Raw genomic sequence first — 20,904 nt, 5'->3', positions numbered from 1 at the left:
AGGAAAGATGGTGAGGAGTAAGGGATGGTGCAGAGTTGGCTAAGAAAAAGAGATGGAAAAGCAGAACATGAATGGGGACATGGTGGGCTCCAGCACTTGCTGGGTCCCAGTCTAAGAATGGCCTCCGGAACGGTCCCCTATGCAAGCTGACATGGGTGGGGTGTGACGCGTATTTGAGGAGAGCACCATGAGTGTGCCGTTAACTTGCATCATCCATTGCAGTCTCGAGTGTTTGTAAAAATATCTTGGGGTTAAGGTAGAGAGGCTGTTTTTTTCTAAAATGTGACTGAGTTGCGAATCCAGAAAAAAAACAAGTGACTGCGCTGATGTACAAACATCATGTGAATTTTTAATCTGTATCAGAGGCAAACTCTTGGGGAATGTGACAACTCTACCCAAGGCATCTTTTCCTGTAGTCCTTCATCCTCATTAATTATTCCCACCGACTGCCTGGATTTTCTGGGCTTCCTGTGTTTGCCTTGTGAGATCAGTCAGGAATTCTTAATTTTCTTTATTCTCTCTCTCTCTCTGCCAGACCAACAATAATCTGACAACGGTCTCAGCTGTGAACCTGACCCTATTTAATGTTGATCAGGAGGATAATGGAAAGTTGCTGACGTGCATTGCGGAGAACGTGGTGGGGATGACGAATGCCTCGGTGCTCTTACGTGTTTACTGTAAGTACAGTTTCAATGGCAGCTTATTCCTCTAAATAGGCATGCCAGAATTCCAAAATTCAGTGTTCAGGTGAGATTCAAATAATTGAATCTAGACAGGGGGAGGTTTCAGGTTTCAGGTTTCATGGGTGTGATGAAGGGAGAAAGGTTGACAGGGCTAAGAGGAAAGGGCAGCAGAGTGGAATTATTTGAATTATATTTCTTTAAGAAAACCAACACAAGCATGTTGGGCTAAATGGCCCCCTTCTGCCCTGTATGATTCAATGGCTATGCTTTTTCAGGCATTGGCCCTCGGTCCATTCTGGTAGAGGGACCTTGGTGATGATCACACAGCACAGTTATGATCAGGGGAAAATGCAGGGTCAGGAGTGCGGGCATTGTATCACCCCCTAGCTGAAGTGTTTCTGAACTGTAATGAGCTTATGTGCCTTTTTTTCTTCTTGCACTTACAGTTCCTCCTGATATTAAGGAGCTAACAGAGCCCGAACAGCGTCACATGCACTGCATTCAGTTCACCGTCTATGGCAACCCCTTGCCCACCATTCACTGGCTGCACCGGGGCCATCGGCTGAATGAGACTGACTACATCAAAACCAAGGTTTATGAGGAGTCCACGGACTGGTTCCATGGCTGCCTGCTTTTCGACAAACCCACCCACTATAACAATGGGAACTACACACTTGTGGCAGAAAATGACTTGGGAACTGATACAGAGACTGTCTACGCACATTTTCTGGGTATCCCGTTTCCTGGTACGTATCCTAACTGCTTTCATCACATATCCTGCGACACAGGCGCAGGCCAGGGCTCCAGGCCAACTTGGAGTTGACTATTGAGGCTCATAAAGACAGGAAAAGACCATCTCCCATTGGTCCATCAGGGCCCATAGCTGCATAGCAGACCCTACTCAACCTGCAAGCCTATCAAGGTTGCAAGGTTGGAAAGTGAGGTTGATGGGGTTGGTGTGGGAGAAAAGTGCATTTCTTTCAAGGCTGTTTTCAGGTGTAAGACTTCCTGGGTTTGGGGGGTGCCACAGATACCCAAATAGGCAGTCAACCAGTCAGAGGTAATTTTAAAAACAAAAAACTACTGCGGATGCTGGAAATCCAAAACAAAAACAGAATTACCTGGAAAAACTCAGCAGGTCTGGCAGCATCGGCAGAGAAGAAAAGAGTTACAGTTCTGTTGAAGGGTCATGAGGACTCGAAATGTCAACTCTTTTCTTCTCCGCCGATGCTGCCAGACCTGCTGAGTTTTTCCAGGTAATTCTGTTTTTGCATAGGTAATTTTAAGATGGTTTATTAAGTTTATGAAGAAACAACAGTTCAGATATGATATATATTAACAAATTAGACAGATAAAATATATGACCCATAACAGCTTGTGATAACAGCATTCTGCTCTTGAGTTGAAGTGTTAGGAAACTCTTCCCTCCTCCTTCTATAGTCCATCTTCCATCTGAAGAAGGTAGGTGCCCAACGAGCACTGCCACCTCACCAGCACCTCAGCCCCCTACCACCAGTATGACACAAGTATATATACCCTTTTTGGGGGGGCTGGTAGCTTATCCAATGTCAATCATCTATGTAACTATCCTGACCAATGGACACAGGACAGCTACTCAAAACGTCAGGACGGTTACCACCCTGCCTTGTGCATCACACTGCTCGGGGTCAGCTGTTTAGTTAATGTCTTGCTGAGGGTCACATCCTGGCCCTTTTTAAACAATTGCATAGATAAGGGGGCGCTCAAGATGCCAATCTAGCAGCTTAGGAATGTGAACATGGCAGCCTGAACTAAGACAGTTTAGAGGTCAAAATGTTTAGAAATCCTCTTTCCAGAGAGAAAATCAATGCTGCTCAGCTAATCCCATAAAATGCAGAAAATACCCATTTTTAAAGACCCTAATTCCTTACACAGGGCAGGAAAATAAATAAGGGCTTGTGTTGCTGCAGGAGAGGTTACAGAGATGGCCCTCTGCCCACTAACGGGAGAGTTTGCAGGTGGTAAAAGATGGCAGGACTTCGCGAATCACAATTTGATCAATTTTAACATAAATCTCTGCCAGAAATTGCAAATTAAGTACAGTAATGCTGATTCCTTAATAATTTAAGTGTGAAAATCCTTTCTTTTCTAGTGGAAGAATAATTAAAATCAATTTTCTGCACATCATGAACAATTATCTGAACTGATGCCACAGCCTTAATGAGATTGTTGAAATTTCTTGGTATTTGCTGTATTCAGGGTTAATCTTATTGCCTTAGCTAATGTAGCTAACTCATGCTACTGAACTTAGTTAAAGCAAAATGACAAGTCAGAGTGCAACAAACCAAGGTTTTCTAATCAGATCCTGGGCTCTGCTTAGAGGGACAGTAGAAAGAGATTGGTTAAAGTAGTTTGTTGAGGAGCATCTAGAGACCAAAGTGCCTGAACTCCCAGTGGGTTTGCAGATGTGACATGTGCGCCTGCGATCAGCTCAGTTTTTAAATGTTAAGGTTTTGTATTTTTGAAGACATTTCAACATTATACATCTGAAGTTATTTTGGAATTTGTTGAAGAACCAAGTTCATTTCTGTCGCGTTATTCACCAAGCAAAAACGAACAAGAATAGTATGTTTCAGTGAAGTAATTTTTAATTTTTGTTTGATACAAGGGATACAATTTCTTAAATTGCTGATGATACAACGATAGGTGGGAAAGTAAGTTGTGAAGCGGACAGAAGGGGGCTACAAAGGGATATAGACGGGTTAAATGAGTGGGCAAAGATCTGGCAAATGGAGTATAATGTGGGAAAATGTGAAATTGCCCATTTTGGCAGCAAAAATTAAAACCAAGCATATTATCTAAATGGTGAAAGATTACAGAGTTCTGAGATGCAGAGGGATCTGGGTGTCCTCGTGCATGAATCATAGAAGGTTAGTACGCAGGTACAGTAAGTAATTAGGAAAGCTAATAGAATGTTATCGTTTGTTGCGAGAGGAATTAAATACAAAAGTAGGGAAGTTATGCTTCAGCTATACAGAACACTATTGAGACCACATCTGAAGTACTGTGTACAATATTGGTCTCCTTATTTAAGGAAGGATGTAAGTGTGTTGGGAGAAGGTTTACTAGATTAATACTTGGAACGGGAGTGTTATCTTATGAGGAAAGGTTGGACAGGCTAGGCTTGTATCTGCTGGAGTTTAGAAGAGTAAGAGGTGACTTGATTGAAACATGTAAGATCCTGAGGGGCCTTGACAGGGTGGATGTGGAGAGGGTTTTTCCTCTTGTGGGGAATCTAGAACTAGGGGTCACTGTTTAAAAATAAGGAGTCACCCATTTAAGACAGAGATGAGGAGAAATTTCTTCTCTCAGATGGTCATGGGTCTTTGGAACTCTCTTCCTCAAAAGGCAGTAGAAGCCAAGTCTTTGAATATTTTTAAGGCAGCGGGAGATAGATTCTTGAGTAACAAGGGAGTCAAAGTTTATCAGGGTCAGGAGGAATGTGGAGTTGAGGCCACAACCAGATCAGCCATGATCTTATTGAATGGTGGAGCAGGCTCGAGGGGCCGAATGGCCTATTCCTGCTCCGCATTCGTATATCCATGTGTTAAACAAGAATTATACATGTTCATGCACTGGGCTTTTCCAAATCTTGCTTGGAACTAATTAAGTTATTGTAATGTACATCTGACACAGGCATATAATGCTCTGTATCCATGTGCATATGCATACAGATACCCACCACCACCTCCCCCCACCCCCTGGGGATTGGTGTATCTGTGTGTGTGTGTGTGTATATACCCCAAGTGTATGGTGTACACTTAGCACAGTGCACAGGGCAGAGGGATGCTTGGAGAGGTCATGTTGCATTGAATAATGTATAATCAGCTGGGCTGTACTTGAAATCAATCACTCAAATTGTTAGAAACTATCGCATAGTTGCATAATTCCATTTCCTTTCCCACACGATCAGATCTGTGTATTTTTTAATCTTGTAGAATGCCTGAAGTAAGGTTCTTTGAGTTCCTTTTAATTTCCTGTCAGACAGATATAATGTATCACACTCCAGCATCTGCAAAGAGGACAAATGCAGTGGTAGCGAACTTCATTTACTGGATGTGAAACTTTCATCAATGCTGCTCAAGTTTGAGCACAAGCTGCAGAAATGTTTTCTGTGATAGTCTCAGTGGGTTTGTCTCTAATTGGTTCTAGATGACTTGCTTCACATTTTTACTGAATCATCAACAGACCCTTCACCTCCAGATGAAAGGCTTCATTACTCGTGTCTCAGATTGGCGTTGTCGAAAATTCATTTGCATATGCAGCATATTTGCATGTGCAGTTAAACTGTCTGGCAGTGAAATGAGTGTCATGTCCAGGAGAGAGTACCTTGCATCTACACTTGCACATCAGACCAGAGCTCTGCTCCCAGGGAGTGGATTATAGAGTATTGAGAGTGTAGATGGCTAGTTTCTGCACTCTCAGTATGTGTGAACTGACTCGGTGTTAGTTAATAAAGTGACCAGCAGATCCAGCAGACCCCCTACCCTGAGCACTTTTTAAGTGGGCATGACACTGTTCTGAGGCTGTGCTCCATGCATTGTCAAAACAAAGCAGATTGACCATTTCCTGCAGGAGTGTCATGCTGCTCCCACCTGGAGCCAGGCTGGCACCTACCCTAAAGTTATACTCTCAAGTTTGTGCCCCTGTAAATCAGATACTGTAGCTGCATCCTGCTATCTACAAACACCACAGGAGCCCAAAGGAGGAAACAGGCCAGCAGCTATACTGTGAAGCACCTCAGGTTGATCTTTTATTCAGTGCATGCATCAGAAAGGTTATAGGGGATACTTCATCCAGTGGAGAGTGGTGCTTACATGCATCTCCCAAGTCTAATTTAACTGTCAATCATTAGGACACCAGCATGTCCCGAATTTCATTTTTAGTTTCTGGTCAATGGTAATCAACATCCTGGGGGTTACCATTGACCAGAAACTGAACTCGACTAGACATAAATACTGTGGCTACAAGAGCTAGGAATCCTGCAACAAGTAACTCACCATCTGACTCCCCAAAGCCTGTCCACCATCTACAAGGCACAAGTCAGGAATGTGATGGAATACTCTCCACTTGCCTGGATGAGTGGAGCTCCCACAATACTAAAGAAGCTTGACAACATCCAGGACAAAGCAGCCCCGCTTGATTGGCACCACATCCACAAACATTCACTCCCTCCACCACCAACGCATAGCGGCAGCAGTGTGTACCATCTACAAGATGCACTGCAGGAATTCACCAAGGCTTCTGTGACAGCATCTTCCAAACCCACAATGACCACCATCAAGAAGGACAAGAGCAGCAGACAGATAGGAACACCACCACTTGGAAGTTCCCCTCCAAGTCACTCACCACCCTGACTTGGAAATATATCGCTGTTCCTTCACTGTCGCTGGGTCAAAAATCTGGAACTCCCTTCCTAGCAGCACTGTGGGTGTAACTACACCACATGGACTGCAGCGGTTCAAGAAGGCAGCTCACCACCACCTTCTCAAGAGCAACTAGGGATGGGCAATAAATGCTGGCCCAGCCAGCAAAGCCCACATCCCGTGAATGAAAATTTTTTTTTCCCATCATCAGCTTTTTTCTACTTAAGAACATAAGAAACAGGAGCAGGAGTAGACCACAAGGCCTGAACCTGCTCCGCTGTTTAATACGATCATGGCTGATCTTCTGCCTCAACTCCACTTTTCCACCCACTCACCATATCCCTTGATTCCCTGAGACACCAAAAATCTGTCTATCTCAGCCTTAAATGTATTCAACAATGGAGCACCCACAACCCTCTGGGGTAGGGAATTCCAAAGATTCACAACCTTCTGAACGAAGAAATTTCTCCTCATTTCAGTCCTAAATGATCGGTCCCTTATTCTGAGGCTGTGCCCTGTGTTCTAGATTCCCTAGCCAGTGCAAACAACCTCAGTGTCTACCCTGGTAACTCCCTTCAGAATCTCGTACGTTTCCATATGTTTTTAAACACGAGCCTCAACACAGGAATCGGCTGAGTTTCTACAGACTGACAGAGGGATGTGAGGCTGGGCATTTGTTTGTACAAAGATTCCTGCAACTTTCTCCGCTTTCCTCCTCTACTGAAGGTGGAGGCTTGGTGAATTGGCCTGCACCACAGATATACATGCTCCTTGCATTCTCAACTAACAATACAAAAGCAGATTATCTGATCTCATTGCTGCTTGTGGGCATATTTGCTGTTATGTTTCTCTATCTACCATCTGTGCTTCTATTGAGTGTGGCTCTGTGCTGGGAACACAGGATCCTTGACTAACTTTCATATATGCACATTTATATTTTATACCTGGTCAATTTATACATGCTACATGTGTGTTCTGGAGTACACTTACTCGATATGTTATACTTGTTCTATGTATGTGCAGTATGTGCACTGGATGTACACTATATATGGTTTATATATATGCTACAACTGCAATTTCTAGACTTGTCCCAGTTCCAGGCACATTTCAGGAAACTATTATTAACACCACAAGAAGTGAGAGTTTTCTTTCCTTAAAAGAACTGAAAAATTATTCGCCAATTATCCATTAATGTTGTAAATTGCTGTTTGATTTTTTTTAACTATGTACCCACTAATTTTTGAATTATAATTTGAAATGAATCAATGTACTGCAGCTAAATCCTCATTAAAGTGAATTTCAAGTAGGAGACACCTTATTTACAAGTTAATAGTGTCAGTTTCATGACTCACCTAAATAAGTAATTCAGTGGAAGAGAGATTGAGGGCACTTCCTGGGGTCAGTGGTTTGACGACATTAAATCTCGCTTTTATGACGCATTGTACTCCGTGTACTGAGAAGAGCCACCACATATCCAGTTCTTGATCCAATTTGGAAGAGTCATATGGATTCGAAAGGTTAACTCTTTTTTTCTCCACTGATGCTGCCAGACCTGCTGAGATTTTCCAACACTTCCTGTCTTTATTCCAGTTTTTGATTGGTCCCTCCATGGAAAATGTAAAATGTAAACAGGATGTGGAAATGCCTTTTTCAAAATGGAAGCTAATTTCTCCCTCCCCCTTGAAGTGGTGGCATTGATTAATTGAAGTTTTCAATAAATGTTCATTGTAACAAAAAGAAATCGGAACTCAAGCCACAATGTTATCCACTGCCTTGCTAGACCCCTGCCTACTCCTATCCCAATGTCATCCCACTGCTGCCACACCCCTAATCCTTCCCTTACCTGCACTATCTCATATCTCCCCTAGCCTCTATCCCTTTTCTAAAATTCAGTTGCATTCAATCTTCACTCCCCTTTTCCTACCCATTCCTTCTCCCATTTCTGCCTCTCCCCTAACCTGCCCTCTTAACGCACCATGTCTTCTCCCCTTGCTTCTCTCTCCAATCCCACTCCAGGTCCTTACCAAACCTTTTTCTTATCCCCAAACTCCTAAACATTCCCTTCCACACCCTTTCCTCTCTACCTTCTTCCCCTTCCCTTCATTTTCCCCATCTATCCACTCATTACCTCTTTCTACTCTTCTCCCCTTCCCCCCTCCCTTCCACCTCCACTCTCCCTTCAACCTCACCTCTCTTCTGTACTTCCTCTCTTTGCATTGTTTTTATTTTCTTCCTTGTCCCCATCACCCTGCTCAGCTTCCTTCCTCCCTCCATCTTCCTTTCACTTCTTCCCCCTTTCCCAATTGAATTAAAGCCTGTAAGTGAAGAATAGCTAAAAACACATGTACTTTTGAAGGGAAATAGCTACAAGAGGAACTACTTTCCTTCTCACAAAACACTGAGATTTTTGCTTTTATTTTGCTATGATATAGTTTCATCCAAGCTGACCAAAATCAATCAAGGTATTAATTCAGACCAGTCAGTTGTTGGGTTCTGTAACCAGCTTTCAGCTGTGTACCTCAGACTGACAATATTTGAATTCCCCTCACACCAGGCTCTGTAGATGTGGCCCTCGAGTGAGGGAAATGAGCAGAACAATTGGACTGAACTATTGTCATACAACTCTGAAGCTGATTACAAGGCAGAGTTCAAAGAGGACAGGGAGCCCATTACCATTTGACCCAATGATTGGGGAATAGGAAAAGGAATTTCTAGACAGAAAAAGACCAAGGTCCATCTGGTTTGCCTTGTACCATGCGACTACCAGGATGGTAGAACAATAATGGAGGCGAGAACTAATTTTGGCAATTGATAAATTAGTCTACAACAGACTAGGACATAAGGTAGAAAGCTTTGGGATCCATAGGTCCAAAATCACTTGTTCCTCCCAAATGTGCTGCACTTATTCTGTATCATGTCTTAAATTACTCATCCATATCCAAAAATATTTTTTTGAAATAAATCTAACCAATTTGTACTTGAATGAATAAATACTCTCTGCTTCCACCATCTCCCTAGCTAACCTCTTCTGTAGGTTTACCACTCAGTCATTGAGAATGGTTCCAGATTAGCTTTGTATCTTCTGTCCACCACCCCACACCCCCCCTCACTTCAAGTGCAGGCTGTGTCCTTTTGTACTACTGTTTTGGGTAAGGTGAAACAGCTTATCATGTTCTACAATATCTAGTCTCTTTAGAATCCTAAAACCGACACCTCTCCCTTTACCAGTGAGAACATGCCCAATTTGGGGTAACCACTCATAATCCATTCACCCTCGGAATCCTACTGGTTATTACCTTCTATATCCATTCAGTAGCTATAATATTCTTTCACAGCAGTTCCCAGAGCTGTACATATTATTTTCAATATGCAGTCATACCAAAAATGTATAAATTGCAGGGGCACCATTGGCTAGAATCTAACCTAAATCGATGGGATGAATCACCTTTCTCCACCAGTTGTACAATTCTGAAGTAAAATGCAGTGAGAGCGACCTGAACTCTCAAACCTGGCCTGAATTTCGCAATTGTAACATATAATATCACTCAAAGTGGATGTCTGGTTTGGGAAATGGAAATATCTCACACTTATAAGGTTGGGGTTAAGGTGCAAAGACAGGAATTCTGAATCTAATCCATGCTATACCTGACCTGGGAGTGTTTGATTAGTCTTGCTCTGTATTTAAACAGTGCAATAGCTGACTTGGAAGTATTTGATGCCACAGTAAAGAGGGCGATGAATCTAACCCATGTTGTGCCTGACCGAGATGGGACTGCATACAGGGAATTTTCTGTTTAGTCTAACCCTTGCTGTACCTAATCCTGGCGCAGATTGTGTAGATGTATTCCAATCCCACGATGATATCCCAAACCTCAGTGAGCACAATAATTAAAAGGAAAATAATGGGATAAAAATAAGTAAAGAAGATTAGGGTAACTGGTATTCTCCAGATCATTGGTATTATTTCAAATCCAGGGATGATACATGATCTATGAGTTTTATAAAATTATCTTTTTCCTGTGGTTGGCAGCTTATCACAATATAGAGTGGCAGCTACCCAGGACTGGAACAGGGTGCAGAGTGGCAGGATTCGGGGTTCTGTCTCTTACTGTAGCCCTGGGTGCACTGAATAAATATGTTGCATAGCTTGCAGAATCTGAACTCGATTCCTGATTGTGTAGGCATGGGCTCTGTGCAGAGTCACGTAGAGCTAGCTCAAGGTTGAACATTTTATGGTGATCGTGATGGAGGAATTTCATTAGATATTTCTTAATTGTTTAGTAATGAATGTGTAGCCAGATGTCTTGCAGCTGTATCCTCGTGAATGCTACTCTCATCCCATGCCCTGCACAATTTCCCCAGTTTGTCAGTTTAAAAACTAAAGACTGTCCTCTGGATATCCATTATGTGGCTATTTTTAAATATCATTCTGAACTCCATGTAGACTGCTAGACAGCTGGCATGGTTGCTCAGAATCTATAGCAAATTACAAAAGGGCTGATTTGGGAATATTTGTTAAATTGTGTGGGATCAATCAACATATTCAGCATTCATTGTTTCCCAGAAGGGGAAATGTTTTAAATGCTTTTAAATTTAAGCCATTGTAGATAATTAAGGAAAAAGTTGTGTTGGAATTGCTGAAGGAGTATTTTGTTTTTCTTTTCACATTGCGGGAAGGGAATGCAGAGCCAAGGGACAAGGAAGGAAGGCACAGTGATAGAAGGAGAGAGAACTAAGGTAAAATACCTGTGAGACAGGGAAGATGAGCAATTAGTGAAGTGGCCTTAACTTAGAAGGGGTTAGACGAGTGTTTCATGCATGGGATTTATTAATGTTTTACACAAGCTAAAACAGAGAAAAACTGAATGAGAGTCTCATAGCATGGATAGAAACTGGTTGGGAGGTGGGAGGCAGGGAATTGAAATAAAAGGAACATTCTTGGATTTTTGAGCGATAAATCCCAGGAATTGTTGCTCTTCACTTTACTTATGAATGACCTTGATTAGGAACCGAGGGGAGAATTAGCGGACTGGCTTTCACAGGGTGGATGGGGGGTGTGTACTGCTCACACCCCATCCCTCCCGGAAGGAAAGTTGATCCCGAATAGAACGACTTTTAAAAAGCCTCCTGTGCAGCAATAACACACTCGGGATGGGCTAAACAAGCTCAAGTTTGGACCTCTGCCCAGTACCATCAGAGCTCGGCGGTGGGTGCTCCAGGGACTGCAAGGAGACACAGGAAGAGGCGCGATGGTCACTGGAGAGAGTTACGTCCTGTGGGTTTAGGGCGGTTAGGGATCTGAGAGCCTAGGGAGGGCCGGGGGAGTGAAGTGGGGAGCCAGGTTTTGGAGACTAGGCGGCGAGGAATGAGGGTGGGGGGGGAGGGTAACATCTTTTGAGGGGTGACCCCAATGTGCACAAGGCACCCCCCTCCCCACCTCCCTTCCACCACCTCCCCCCCTGCCCACTCACCCACCCACCCATTGATGTGTCCCTCCCTTCCTGCCTTTTCAACGAAACCTTTTCAAAAACGGCAATTGCACTCGGGCCCGCTTGCTATTTCCCTGCGTTTTATGGCAGTGGAGGCAGATTGAGGCCCTTAATTGCCACTTAATTGGGCAGTTCTGGGCCTAGGCCTAAGGGCAGGCAGGAGATGTTTTACATGTCCCCCCACCCTGGTGAAAACACACCCAGCAGGGACATATTTGTTGCATGGAAGGCTTGTTCTTTAGAGCGTACATCTTCACGTTTTGCCATCCAAATAAACCTTAATTTATTCCTCAATAACACTTGGGAACCTTGAGATGGAAAGGCTGCTTAAATTCAAACTTCACTTTCCAAGAACCAAAGGACCTAGTGCAGACAGGAATTTGAAAGTCACATATAGTAAGATGTGGCCCGAAGTTAAGAGATGTCTGAATTTACATTTAAGGATGAATTTTACATGAGATTTAGTGGCAGGAGTAAGTGTGTCACCTGGATGGCCATGTGACAGGAATTGAATTGTAGGGTTTGAAATGCTTTGACATCAATGAATTTGAGTTTTAATTAGGCTTTATGTTGTACTACCTTTGAGGCTCTGAACATTTGAAATGAGGTATGATCTCACCTTGGTGCAGCCTGAGAGGTATTTAAAGCTTCCATTAAATTGACTTTAATTTTTCTTCAGTGGGAAGAGACCAGTGCAGTAATATAGGGCATGAAATAACGTAAGTAGAATCATGACCTGTGGGTGGCTGAGAACCATTTCTCTGTACGAGAGGTGTGACATGTTTTGGCTCCCACATAGCTGGTCAATAGAGAATATGAGTAATGTATTAGTTAAATCTACGAAGCAAAAAAGAATTTTCTTTTTATATAGCTCTTTATTGATATCTAAAATCACCTCATAACGAATGAAGTTTGAAGTGCATTGCTATGTGGGGAGGGGGGGCAGGGTTTTTGTTGTTGGGCTGGAGGATGTTACAGAGTTAATGATAGGGCCAGAATCAGATTGCTTGGCAGTAATTAGGACTTAACATGCCTTGAAAAGGCTACTTGCACTGAAATGGATGTTTCCCAACATTTACTGGTGAGTTTATTGCTTATTTACAGCAACTTTACGTTGATCTATATATTTGAATGGTGAGTCTCTGAGCAGGAGGTCTTGTGGCCCAGTGAGTAGCATCCCTACCTCTGGGCCAGAAGCTCTGGGTTCAACGGAAGGTGTGTTCATAACATGGCCGAACAGGTTGATTATCAGCCTGTAAATTCTTCCAACATGCCTGACGGCAGGCAATAACAGCGGGAAGAGTTTCTTGAAATAAAACAAAAAGTACTGGAAAAACTCACCAGGTCTGGCAGCATCTGTGGAGGGAGAAACAAGTTCATGTTTCAAGTCCAATATGACTCTTTTTCGGAACCGGCAAAGTTTCCTGGTCATCCATACTGCAGAAGACAATGTACTTTGCCAAGTATGATCGTGGACCAATCCAATGGAAGTCCATGAATGTCCTCTTAGGGCATGGTACACAAAGGAGGAGGAGGAGTCTCTCAGTTATTACACACCCTTTGGTGGAACAGAACATGGTAGACAATATAACTTCTTGATTTCCGTGTTTAACTGCACATGTGCAGTTACTGGAAGTTACTGTTTGATTTGCATGTAAATAATTGTGAGCACTATTGGCTGCAGCACTGTTTCTTCTGTAAAATCCAGCCCATAATTTTTGTCCACTGAGGCCATTTTCATAGGTGTGAGTTGCCCTATTTATAATGCAGTGCTGCAGGTGGAGTGAAAATGTATTACTTAACTTAAGGCCAAGTGAAAGTTTCATTCGCACACAGCCGAAAACAACATGAACTAAGTGTTACTGGTGGGAGTGTTCAGATTTGCTGCTGTGGCACTTTCTATCAGAGGAACCCAGTGAAATGGCCACACCGCCAGGCATCTATGTGGTCCTTTTGTGGTCAATAGGTTGGCTTCATTGTCTTTAAGTCATTGGGCAGCCCAGGGACATAAAGGGGATATGATGTAACTGCAGTATTTGCTGCAACAGGACTCTAATTGAGAGCCCAGCAATTGTCAGGAGACAATGACAAATATCACACACCTGGAGAAAAGAACAGTATTACCTTCAGGGAAGACAGGCACCTGGTGAGACTGAGTAAGCCATGATCTAGAAGGTTTGCAATTTCAATGGTTGCTGAACTGCATAAAAATAAGGGGGAAAGTGCAGAGCTTCAGTGCTAAACTGAATGATTAAACTGTGTCAGGGAGTTAAAAGGCCCATAGTCTTTTATTCCCATAGCTTGATACGAGGTCAGTGCTGCAAAGCCGTGTGTAAGAGGCTGCTGCACCAAATCCATTTTATATTCACAATGTGGTTCTCAGAAAGGGCTTCAGCATTTCACCGCTACTGGAAACAACCACCAGCCTGAGCATTCTCTTTCACTGCAAACAGCAATGTCCAAAGGAAGCCCCCTTTTTTTTGGTTGATAAAGCTTCCAGCAGTTTTATTTAAAAAACCAGTAAGTAGGTCTGAGTTTCAAGCTGTTTTCATCCTTGTGCATCCAGAATGACAGCTGGAAGCACTGTTGCTAACCAGCCAAAGCTCCAAAGCCAAGCTTTTCTAATGTAAAGAACTGACAATGCTTTTGGAAGGGTTGCTGACTCTGGTTGGATGTATTCTGAGATGTTTTATGACATTTTCTTCTCCTCTGCAACTTCCCGCCCCGTCGATCCCACTTATAGTTATCCAAAATGTTGCTCTTCATGAAGCACTGCCAATCGGAGAGGGTACAGACTCTTTATTTTCTGAGGGTTTGATTCCTGACTGTCAGTCTTTTTTTAAACTTATTTCCAATATTTTTCTAACTAATGAATAAAGGTGTTCAAAGAAATGAAAAAAATTGTGCCCCAATAACCTTAGTTGCTTGCAGTCATGTTCAGGAGATTCGTCTTTATTGAGTTATAACAGCACAGAAGGAGGCCATTTGGTCCATTGAGTCCATGTCAGCTCCCTGTAGAGCCCAGTCAGTTCCGTTCCCCCACTCTATCACTGTAGCCTGCAAGTTTATTTCTCTCCAGTACCTGTCCAATTTGAAATCATTGTCTTTACTTCTACCGCCCTCACAGGCAGTGAGTTCCAGATTATCACTACATTAAAAAGTTATTTTTCACACCTCCCCTAGCATCTTTTGCCCAAAAACCTTAAATCTGTGTCCACCAGTCCTTGTGCATTGGCTAATAGGAGCAGCTTTTCTTTAAATCCTGGAGACTCCAGGCCAATCCTGGAAGGTTGGTAACCAGAGTGTTTGGTCAAACTAACTTTTTTGTTTCACAGATTTAGGGTTAGTCTCATCTCAGCTGAGAGTTGGGAATATTTAATATCCCTGAGTGTAGCAGACTAGACTCTGTAAAAAACTTGTTCCTGTTGCACTACCAACAACTAGCAATTATGTGATTATTATATTATCCAATGTACAAGACATCCCAAGGTGATTTACAAGGGAATAATATGGGGGACAGTAATTGAACCGTAAGTTAGATGAGGTGAGTGAAGCCTCGAGCAAAAAAATGGGTTTGGAGAGGGTTTTTAAAGAGGAACAGAGAAGCAGCGGGCTCTAACGATGGAGTTCCTGTGAACAAGCCAAGGCAACTGAGGGCTCCTGCCGTCAATGGTGGGACAAAGTTGGAGGGGGGAGGAGTGCTGAAGAGGCCACAGACCTGATGGGGGTAAGCTCAGAACTGTGGTTGAGGAGGTTGTAGAGACAGGGAGAATTAAGGGCATTGGAGATTTGAAGAGGAAGACAAGAATTTTAAATTGGACGCATTGGGGGAAGCAGAAACTATGTGGGTCAGTGAAGACGGGTGATGGGCGAGAGGGATGTACTGTACAATAACACAGAAGGATTAGTGAGGGTTTACAGAGGATGAGAGGGCCAGTGAGGGCTAGTTGAAGTAATCAATTCTGGTTGTGATAAGTGTGAGGATAAGAAAAATCCAGTCCGGTGCTTACTGCACCAAGTCTTCTGCTTGTTTGGTATTTTAATGAAAACACAAAACTCCGATCTGATATTCAAACAAAGCTCCTGTCTCAAAGAGACAGTTGAAGTACAATGTCTCAGCAAATATAATCCACCCGATGTAGCTCATCTTAATTCATCTAATTTGAATTGTTTTAATGTTCACAGCTGTGGAGATTATAATTGTAACTTGTGACTGCATTCGGTTATCATTTATGACAGAATTCTATCCTTTATAATTCAGAATCCTGCTGCTAAATTTTCCTTCTCTGATTGATTTCATCCTCTGTTTCACCTTTGATAATGCCAGGATGCTCGGTTCATCTTCTGTTTTTCTGGTATAGGTTAGCCAACCTAAATGTAAAGATAAAGATCAGGACCTTTGGGAATCTCAGCCAAGTACACGAAATGCTGCAAGTGCAATACAGATTGGTTAGAAATGTAGGCCGGGATTTTCCAGTCCCAGCCGCCAGTGGGATCTTCCGGTCCTGCTCAAGTCCAAGGACTTTAGGAGGGCCTGTCGCATCCACCTCATGGGGGAGCCCACTGTGACAGGGCTGGGAAGTCCCACCCATAGAATCATACAGCACAGAAGGCCATTCGGCCTGCTATGCCTGTGCCAGCTCTCTGAAAGCTCTCCAGTTTAGTCCCACATTCCAGCCTATTATCCATAACCTTGCAAATTAGTCTTCTTCAATGACACATCCAATAGTTTTCTTTTAATAATTGTATGGAATTTCTTTCCACTGCCATTGTGGGTAGTGCATTCCAGATCTGAAAAACCCTCTGTGTGAATCAATTCCTCCTTTTCCTTTTTCTTTTACTAATTATTTTAATTTGACCTTTGGTTCTCCATCCACATGCCAGAGGAAGTAGTTTCTCCCCCAGAACCCCACAAAAGGTTTATTAGGCCTCCCCTCCTCTCTGCTCTGAGGAGGACAATTCTAGCTTCTTCAGTCCCTCCACATGACAACCTCCCGATAAACCTCCTCCGTACTCTCTCTAGTGCTCTGACACCCTTATTAAAGAGTGGTGTGTAGAATTGAACACCAACTTGAGGCTTCACTGGAGATTTGCAAAGGTCTGGCAAGACTATTTTATTTTATTATTTTTCCTTTCTTCTTCAGGTGCTGATTGACCTGTTGTGCGTGAAGAGTGCTTTGTTTTAATGAGAGTATTTTTGTGAGGAGAGTCTTCATTAGCTCCTGTTTCTTACAAGAAGCTACATAAGAATTTCTGGGCTGCTTCAACAAACATTTTCAGAGGAGTCCAGACTTTATGTGGCACACTAACCATCACGGTCACACCTGTCCTCACTGACATGTTAGAGATCTCCTCCTCCTCTTTCAGGTACCATACCCCAAGAGGGGGGCCATGGACTTCCATTGGATTAGCCCATGATTATGCTTGGCAGAATACTTTGCCATTGCCTTCTGCAGAGTATGGCTGACCAGGATTCATTCCTGCTCTTATCGACTGCCATTGGGCGTATCGGAAGGATTTACAAGCTGACAATCAACCTGTTTGGCCAGGTTATGAGTGCACTTTCCGTGGCCATCAAGTCCTGAACTGGGACTTGAACCTGGAGCTTCTGGCCCAGAGGCAGAGACACTACCCACTGCACCACAAGACCTCCCTCACATCAGCCAGAGTGATAAAAGGCAGTAAAGAATCAGCCCACTGGTATACATGCCATACTGTGTTCCTTGCCACACAAGCCCTGTCAAATTTGAGTTGCATCACCATTATGTCTCTAAACCTTTTTTTTTGCAGACTGGACAAAACTGTATAAAGTGTACAGTACTTCACATTTCTTGTAATCATGGCACCTTGTGACTGTTATCCCATATCAGTTAGTGGGCAACATCATTTCAGAGAATGTGATAGGCCACTTTGAAATGATTATATTTTTGTGTTTTTATTTTGTTGTAATATCACATCTCTCTCAGGTCTGCTGACCTGAATGGATAGGGCAGGTTTTAAGGCCAGTGGCAAGTTCTCCAGGAACCCCTGGGCAGGACTTTTGGCCCAATATGGGGGCAGGGTGGGTAATTTTGTGCCCCTGGCTGTTGTGTGGTATGCCGGCACCATCGCACAAGCAGCGGGTAGCTAATTGAGGTAAGATTAGGCCAGTTATCGGAGCAGTGCCAGGCACATAGTAACGGCCTGAAGGCAGCCTCCTGGCGTGAGACACCCCCTGACACCAGGCCACAGCTGCAGCTACAGGCCGCTCTTTGCTGGGGATCCCCCTCCACAATGGTGCCTCCCGAGCTGTCACCATTTTTATTTCAGATCTTGCTAAGATGCTGAGGGTTAGAGGCATCCTCTCTCCATCCCTTACCTGCGGCAAGTTACAGCTCCTTCACTGCTAGGCCTCCTATTGGTCCTGCAGCTTTGAGAGCCTGTCCACCATCCTTAGTCTGGCCACTAATCTGTTCCCCACACAGTGCAGGGTTGGGAGCCGCATTGGACCCTGACATCATGGTCCCGACTCGAGACACAAAATCCTGCCCCATATGCCTGAGTCCCTCTGGCAAACCGACAGAAATTGAGGCAGGAAGGCTGGAAAAACTCCCCTTCCCTACTTGCTTAATTACCTGCCCAAATTGTAGGTGCATGCACACCGCTGTCTTCGGGGGAAGAACTCCATGGCAATGGAATTGGTAGGTGGGGGAATACAGTTTCCCTTTTATCTCTACTTTGTGTCTGTTAATATGTTATCTTGAGTGCCAAGCACAGGAAAATTAAACTCAATCCTCCTAGGCGAGACCCAATCTTTTCTTTCCCTGATGCTTTATACTTTGTTGTACCTTTCCAGCACTCTTGTTTTACAGACCATTACATCCCATTCTTTCCTTGTTACTTGGCTAGCCATTGGTCATCGGGTCACACCTCAGTCACAGGTGATGGATCAGCAGAAGGTGTAGCAGAATCTTGGGATGGGTAGTGCCATATTCTTGCCACCCCATGCCCACTTGAGGTGGAAAATTCCACCCAGTCACAGAGGAATTAAGAAAACTTTCATGTTGGAGGTTGCCAGATTAGAGTCGGACAGTTCCCTGGTGTTAGCCTTCAATCATCGCAACCATTCCTAATTCTGCTTCTAGGCTTGAATAGTTGCAGTATTCATTTTGGATATATTTTTAAGGTAGCAAGAACCATTTTTGCCATTCACGATAGACCAACCGGAAAACTTGGTGGCAGCAGAAACTCCCGCATTGGCTCTTTGTGACTAAATACTGTTAGGAAATAGGGATAGTTTAAGTAAGTTATATTTGTAAGTTTTATATGATAGTAGCTGCCAGAAGAAACTGGAGCAAAAGGGACAGATAGCAAGTCCCAAGCTAAAGAAGTGACTCCAAAATCAAGAGGAGTGGAACAGGAGAAAGTGCCAAGCAGACCTTCTAGTCAAAGGAAGGACAGAAACCTGGAAAAGGTCCTGTTAAACGAAATTAAGAGTGAGGGGCAGAGAGAAAGGCTCCAAGCTTCAGGTTTAAAGAGACAAAAGCTGCAGAAAACAGATTTAAAGTGAGAACAGCTTGCAAGAGGTCAGAAGGTCCAAAGAGATAACTGAAGGTCTGTAACTCTTTGCTATGAGCATGTGAAGCAGTGGTACTATAGACAGCTGAGTCAGTGAGAGAGAGTGCGTGGAAGGCAGCTTGAATGCATGTGGCGATCCAGGGAAGAGGAACATCAGAAGGAGCGTTTGAAACCCTAGAGGTGACCCCTTTCGGAAGGTGTCTAAGAGAAAGCATCGGTTTGGGAGAAGATTCCAAGGCAAGCTCTTGGAAAGTGGAGATTAGAAACCCTCATGTGAAAGACAGAGTTCAGAGAGACTGGTCGGCTCATGGTGTGATAAATGTCCGGGGGGTGTTGAGGAGAGATCCTTAGCATCTGTCTAGGGCGGCATCTGTCACTTTGTTTCAGAGTGTGGTGTGTCTGACCACAGGTTGCCAATTGGGTTACATGGACTGTGCAATTACTGTGAACATTAGAGCATAAGATAGTTTTCGTATCTTGTGTTATCCTTACAAATCTGTATATATCTGTAAAGGTATAGTTGTGGGTGAAGAAGCATTGTAATATACTTCATCTTTTCTTGTTTAATAAATGTTTTATTCTTTTGTTCAATGTTCATCAGCTGATTCCTGTGACTCTGTTCAGTAGCTACTCTCCACGTATCTAAACAAACAAATAAAAGTCAGAATCTATCAAGCTGGGTTCCACTCTGGGATCAGGCTTGTCCAGTGTAACCTCAGCTGGGGGTCGGAACAATACCAATGGGAGTTGGGCATGGGTCAGGAGGCATTGCACCCCAAAGGATGTTTTGTAGATCTGCCTGCGCTCCCTGAAGTATTTGTATGACAGGTTCAGCTTCCTGTTGGCACTGGTCTGAGAGCAGAGCCAGTGATGAGATGTTTCAAAAGGAAAGCATAACTTCTGACTTAAAAGCTCTCTGTCTCCAGAGAGTTAGAATTGTATTAAAAGATTAAGTTGAGCATATCTTTAAAGAGCAGTGGAAAGACCTGGCCTGGCAGATAGGCTGCATGCTGCAGTGACAAATGTTACCTTCTCTGCAGCAGTGCCCTTGAGAGCCACAGTTAGTAAAATGGAGAACTTCAATGTGCAGTTGGTAATAAATTTGTGGTCCTGTACATGTTGACAGATTTAGCTCCAAGTTAACTGCAGCTTCACATTGAACCCCGCAGTGTCAACCCAATGCTGTTACCCACAGACCATCTCTTTTAAACTAATGGTTTTCCTTTTCTCTTTCCTCTCTGCAGAAATCCTTGAGAACCCCTTTTATAGTAAGTATATTTTTGTTGCTAAGTTTGAATTGTACCCACATGGTGCTTTGAAGAGAATTGATGTTTGTGAACAGCATATTCCAGAAAGGTTACTTGTTATGTAACTCTGTGTGCCAAAGCGCAGAGGTCACTATAAAACAAAGGACTATAGCAATGATATTAATTACTAAATTGGCACCGTCTCAATCTAGTGGCATCACATATCAGGGACACAATGATTTGTTGATGCATATCATTATATAAGAATGATTACCCATCACTTGTTCATGATGGCAGTACCCTTTTAATAAATTAATGCAACTAATATTACATAATAAGTTTAGGAAAGTGACAAGGATGCGGAAGAGTGGGGATGTAAGAGAATGAGACAATGCTCTAATTATAGATTTCCCAAATTATTGTTTCCCCCGCCTCCCCACACCACTCTCCACTCATGGGCTGTTGTCGGCTTGGTGCTATGCTCCTGCCATTAGCCTGGTTAGGTTAACTGGTTGCGTTAACG

The 20,904-nt window shown here is 43.4% G+C and overlaps 1 protein-coding gene across 2 annotated transcripts in view; it reads left to right on the top strand.

Annotated features, from left to right (window-relative positions):
- The window catches only part of LOC144668216 (NT-3 growth factor receptor-like), a 658,117-nt gene that overhangs the window by 332,371 nt on the left and 304,842 nt on the right, over positions 1-20,904 (top strand). For both annotated transcript variants that reach the window (XM_078529980.1, XM_078529981.1), the window contains exons 7-9: positions 536-677; positions 1,130-1,429; positions 20,379-20,402. In XM_078529980.1, the coding sequence (XP_078386106.1) occupies positions 536-677; positions 1,130-1,429; positions 20,379-20,402 (466 nt within the window). The remainder of the gene's footprint in view (positions 1-535; positions 678-1,129; positions 1,430-20,378; positions 20,403-20,904) is intronic.

Source organism: Cetorhinus maximus, chromosome 26, assembly GCF_964194155.1.
Source record: "Cetorhinus maximus chromosome 26, sCetMax3.hap1.1, whole genome shotgun sequence".
Classification (NCBI taxonomy): Eukaryota; Metazoa; Chordata; class Chondrichthyes; order Lamniformes; family Cetorhinidae; genus Cetorhinus; species Cetorhinus maximus.
The sequence above is the reverse complement of the archived record's forward strand: the minus strand, read 5'-3'. Positions and strand labels throughout refer to the sequence as shown.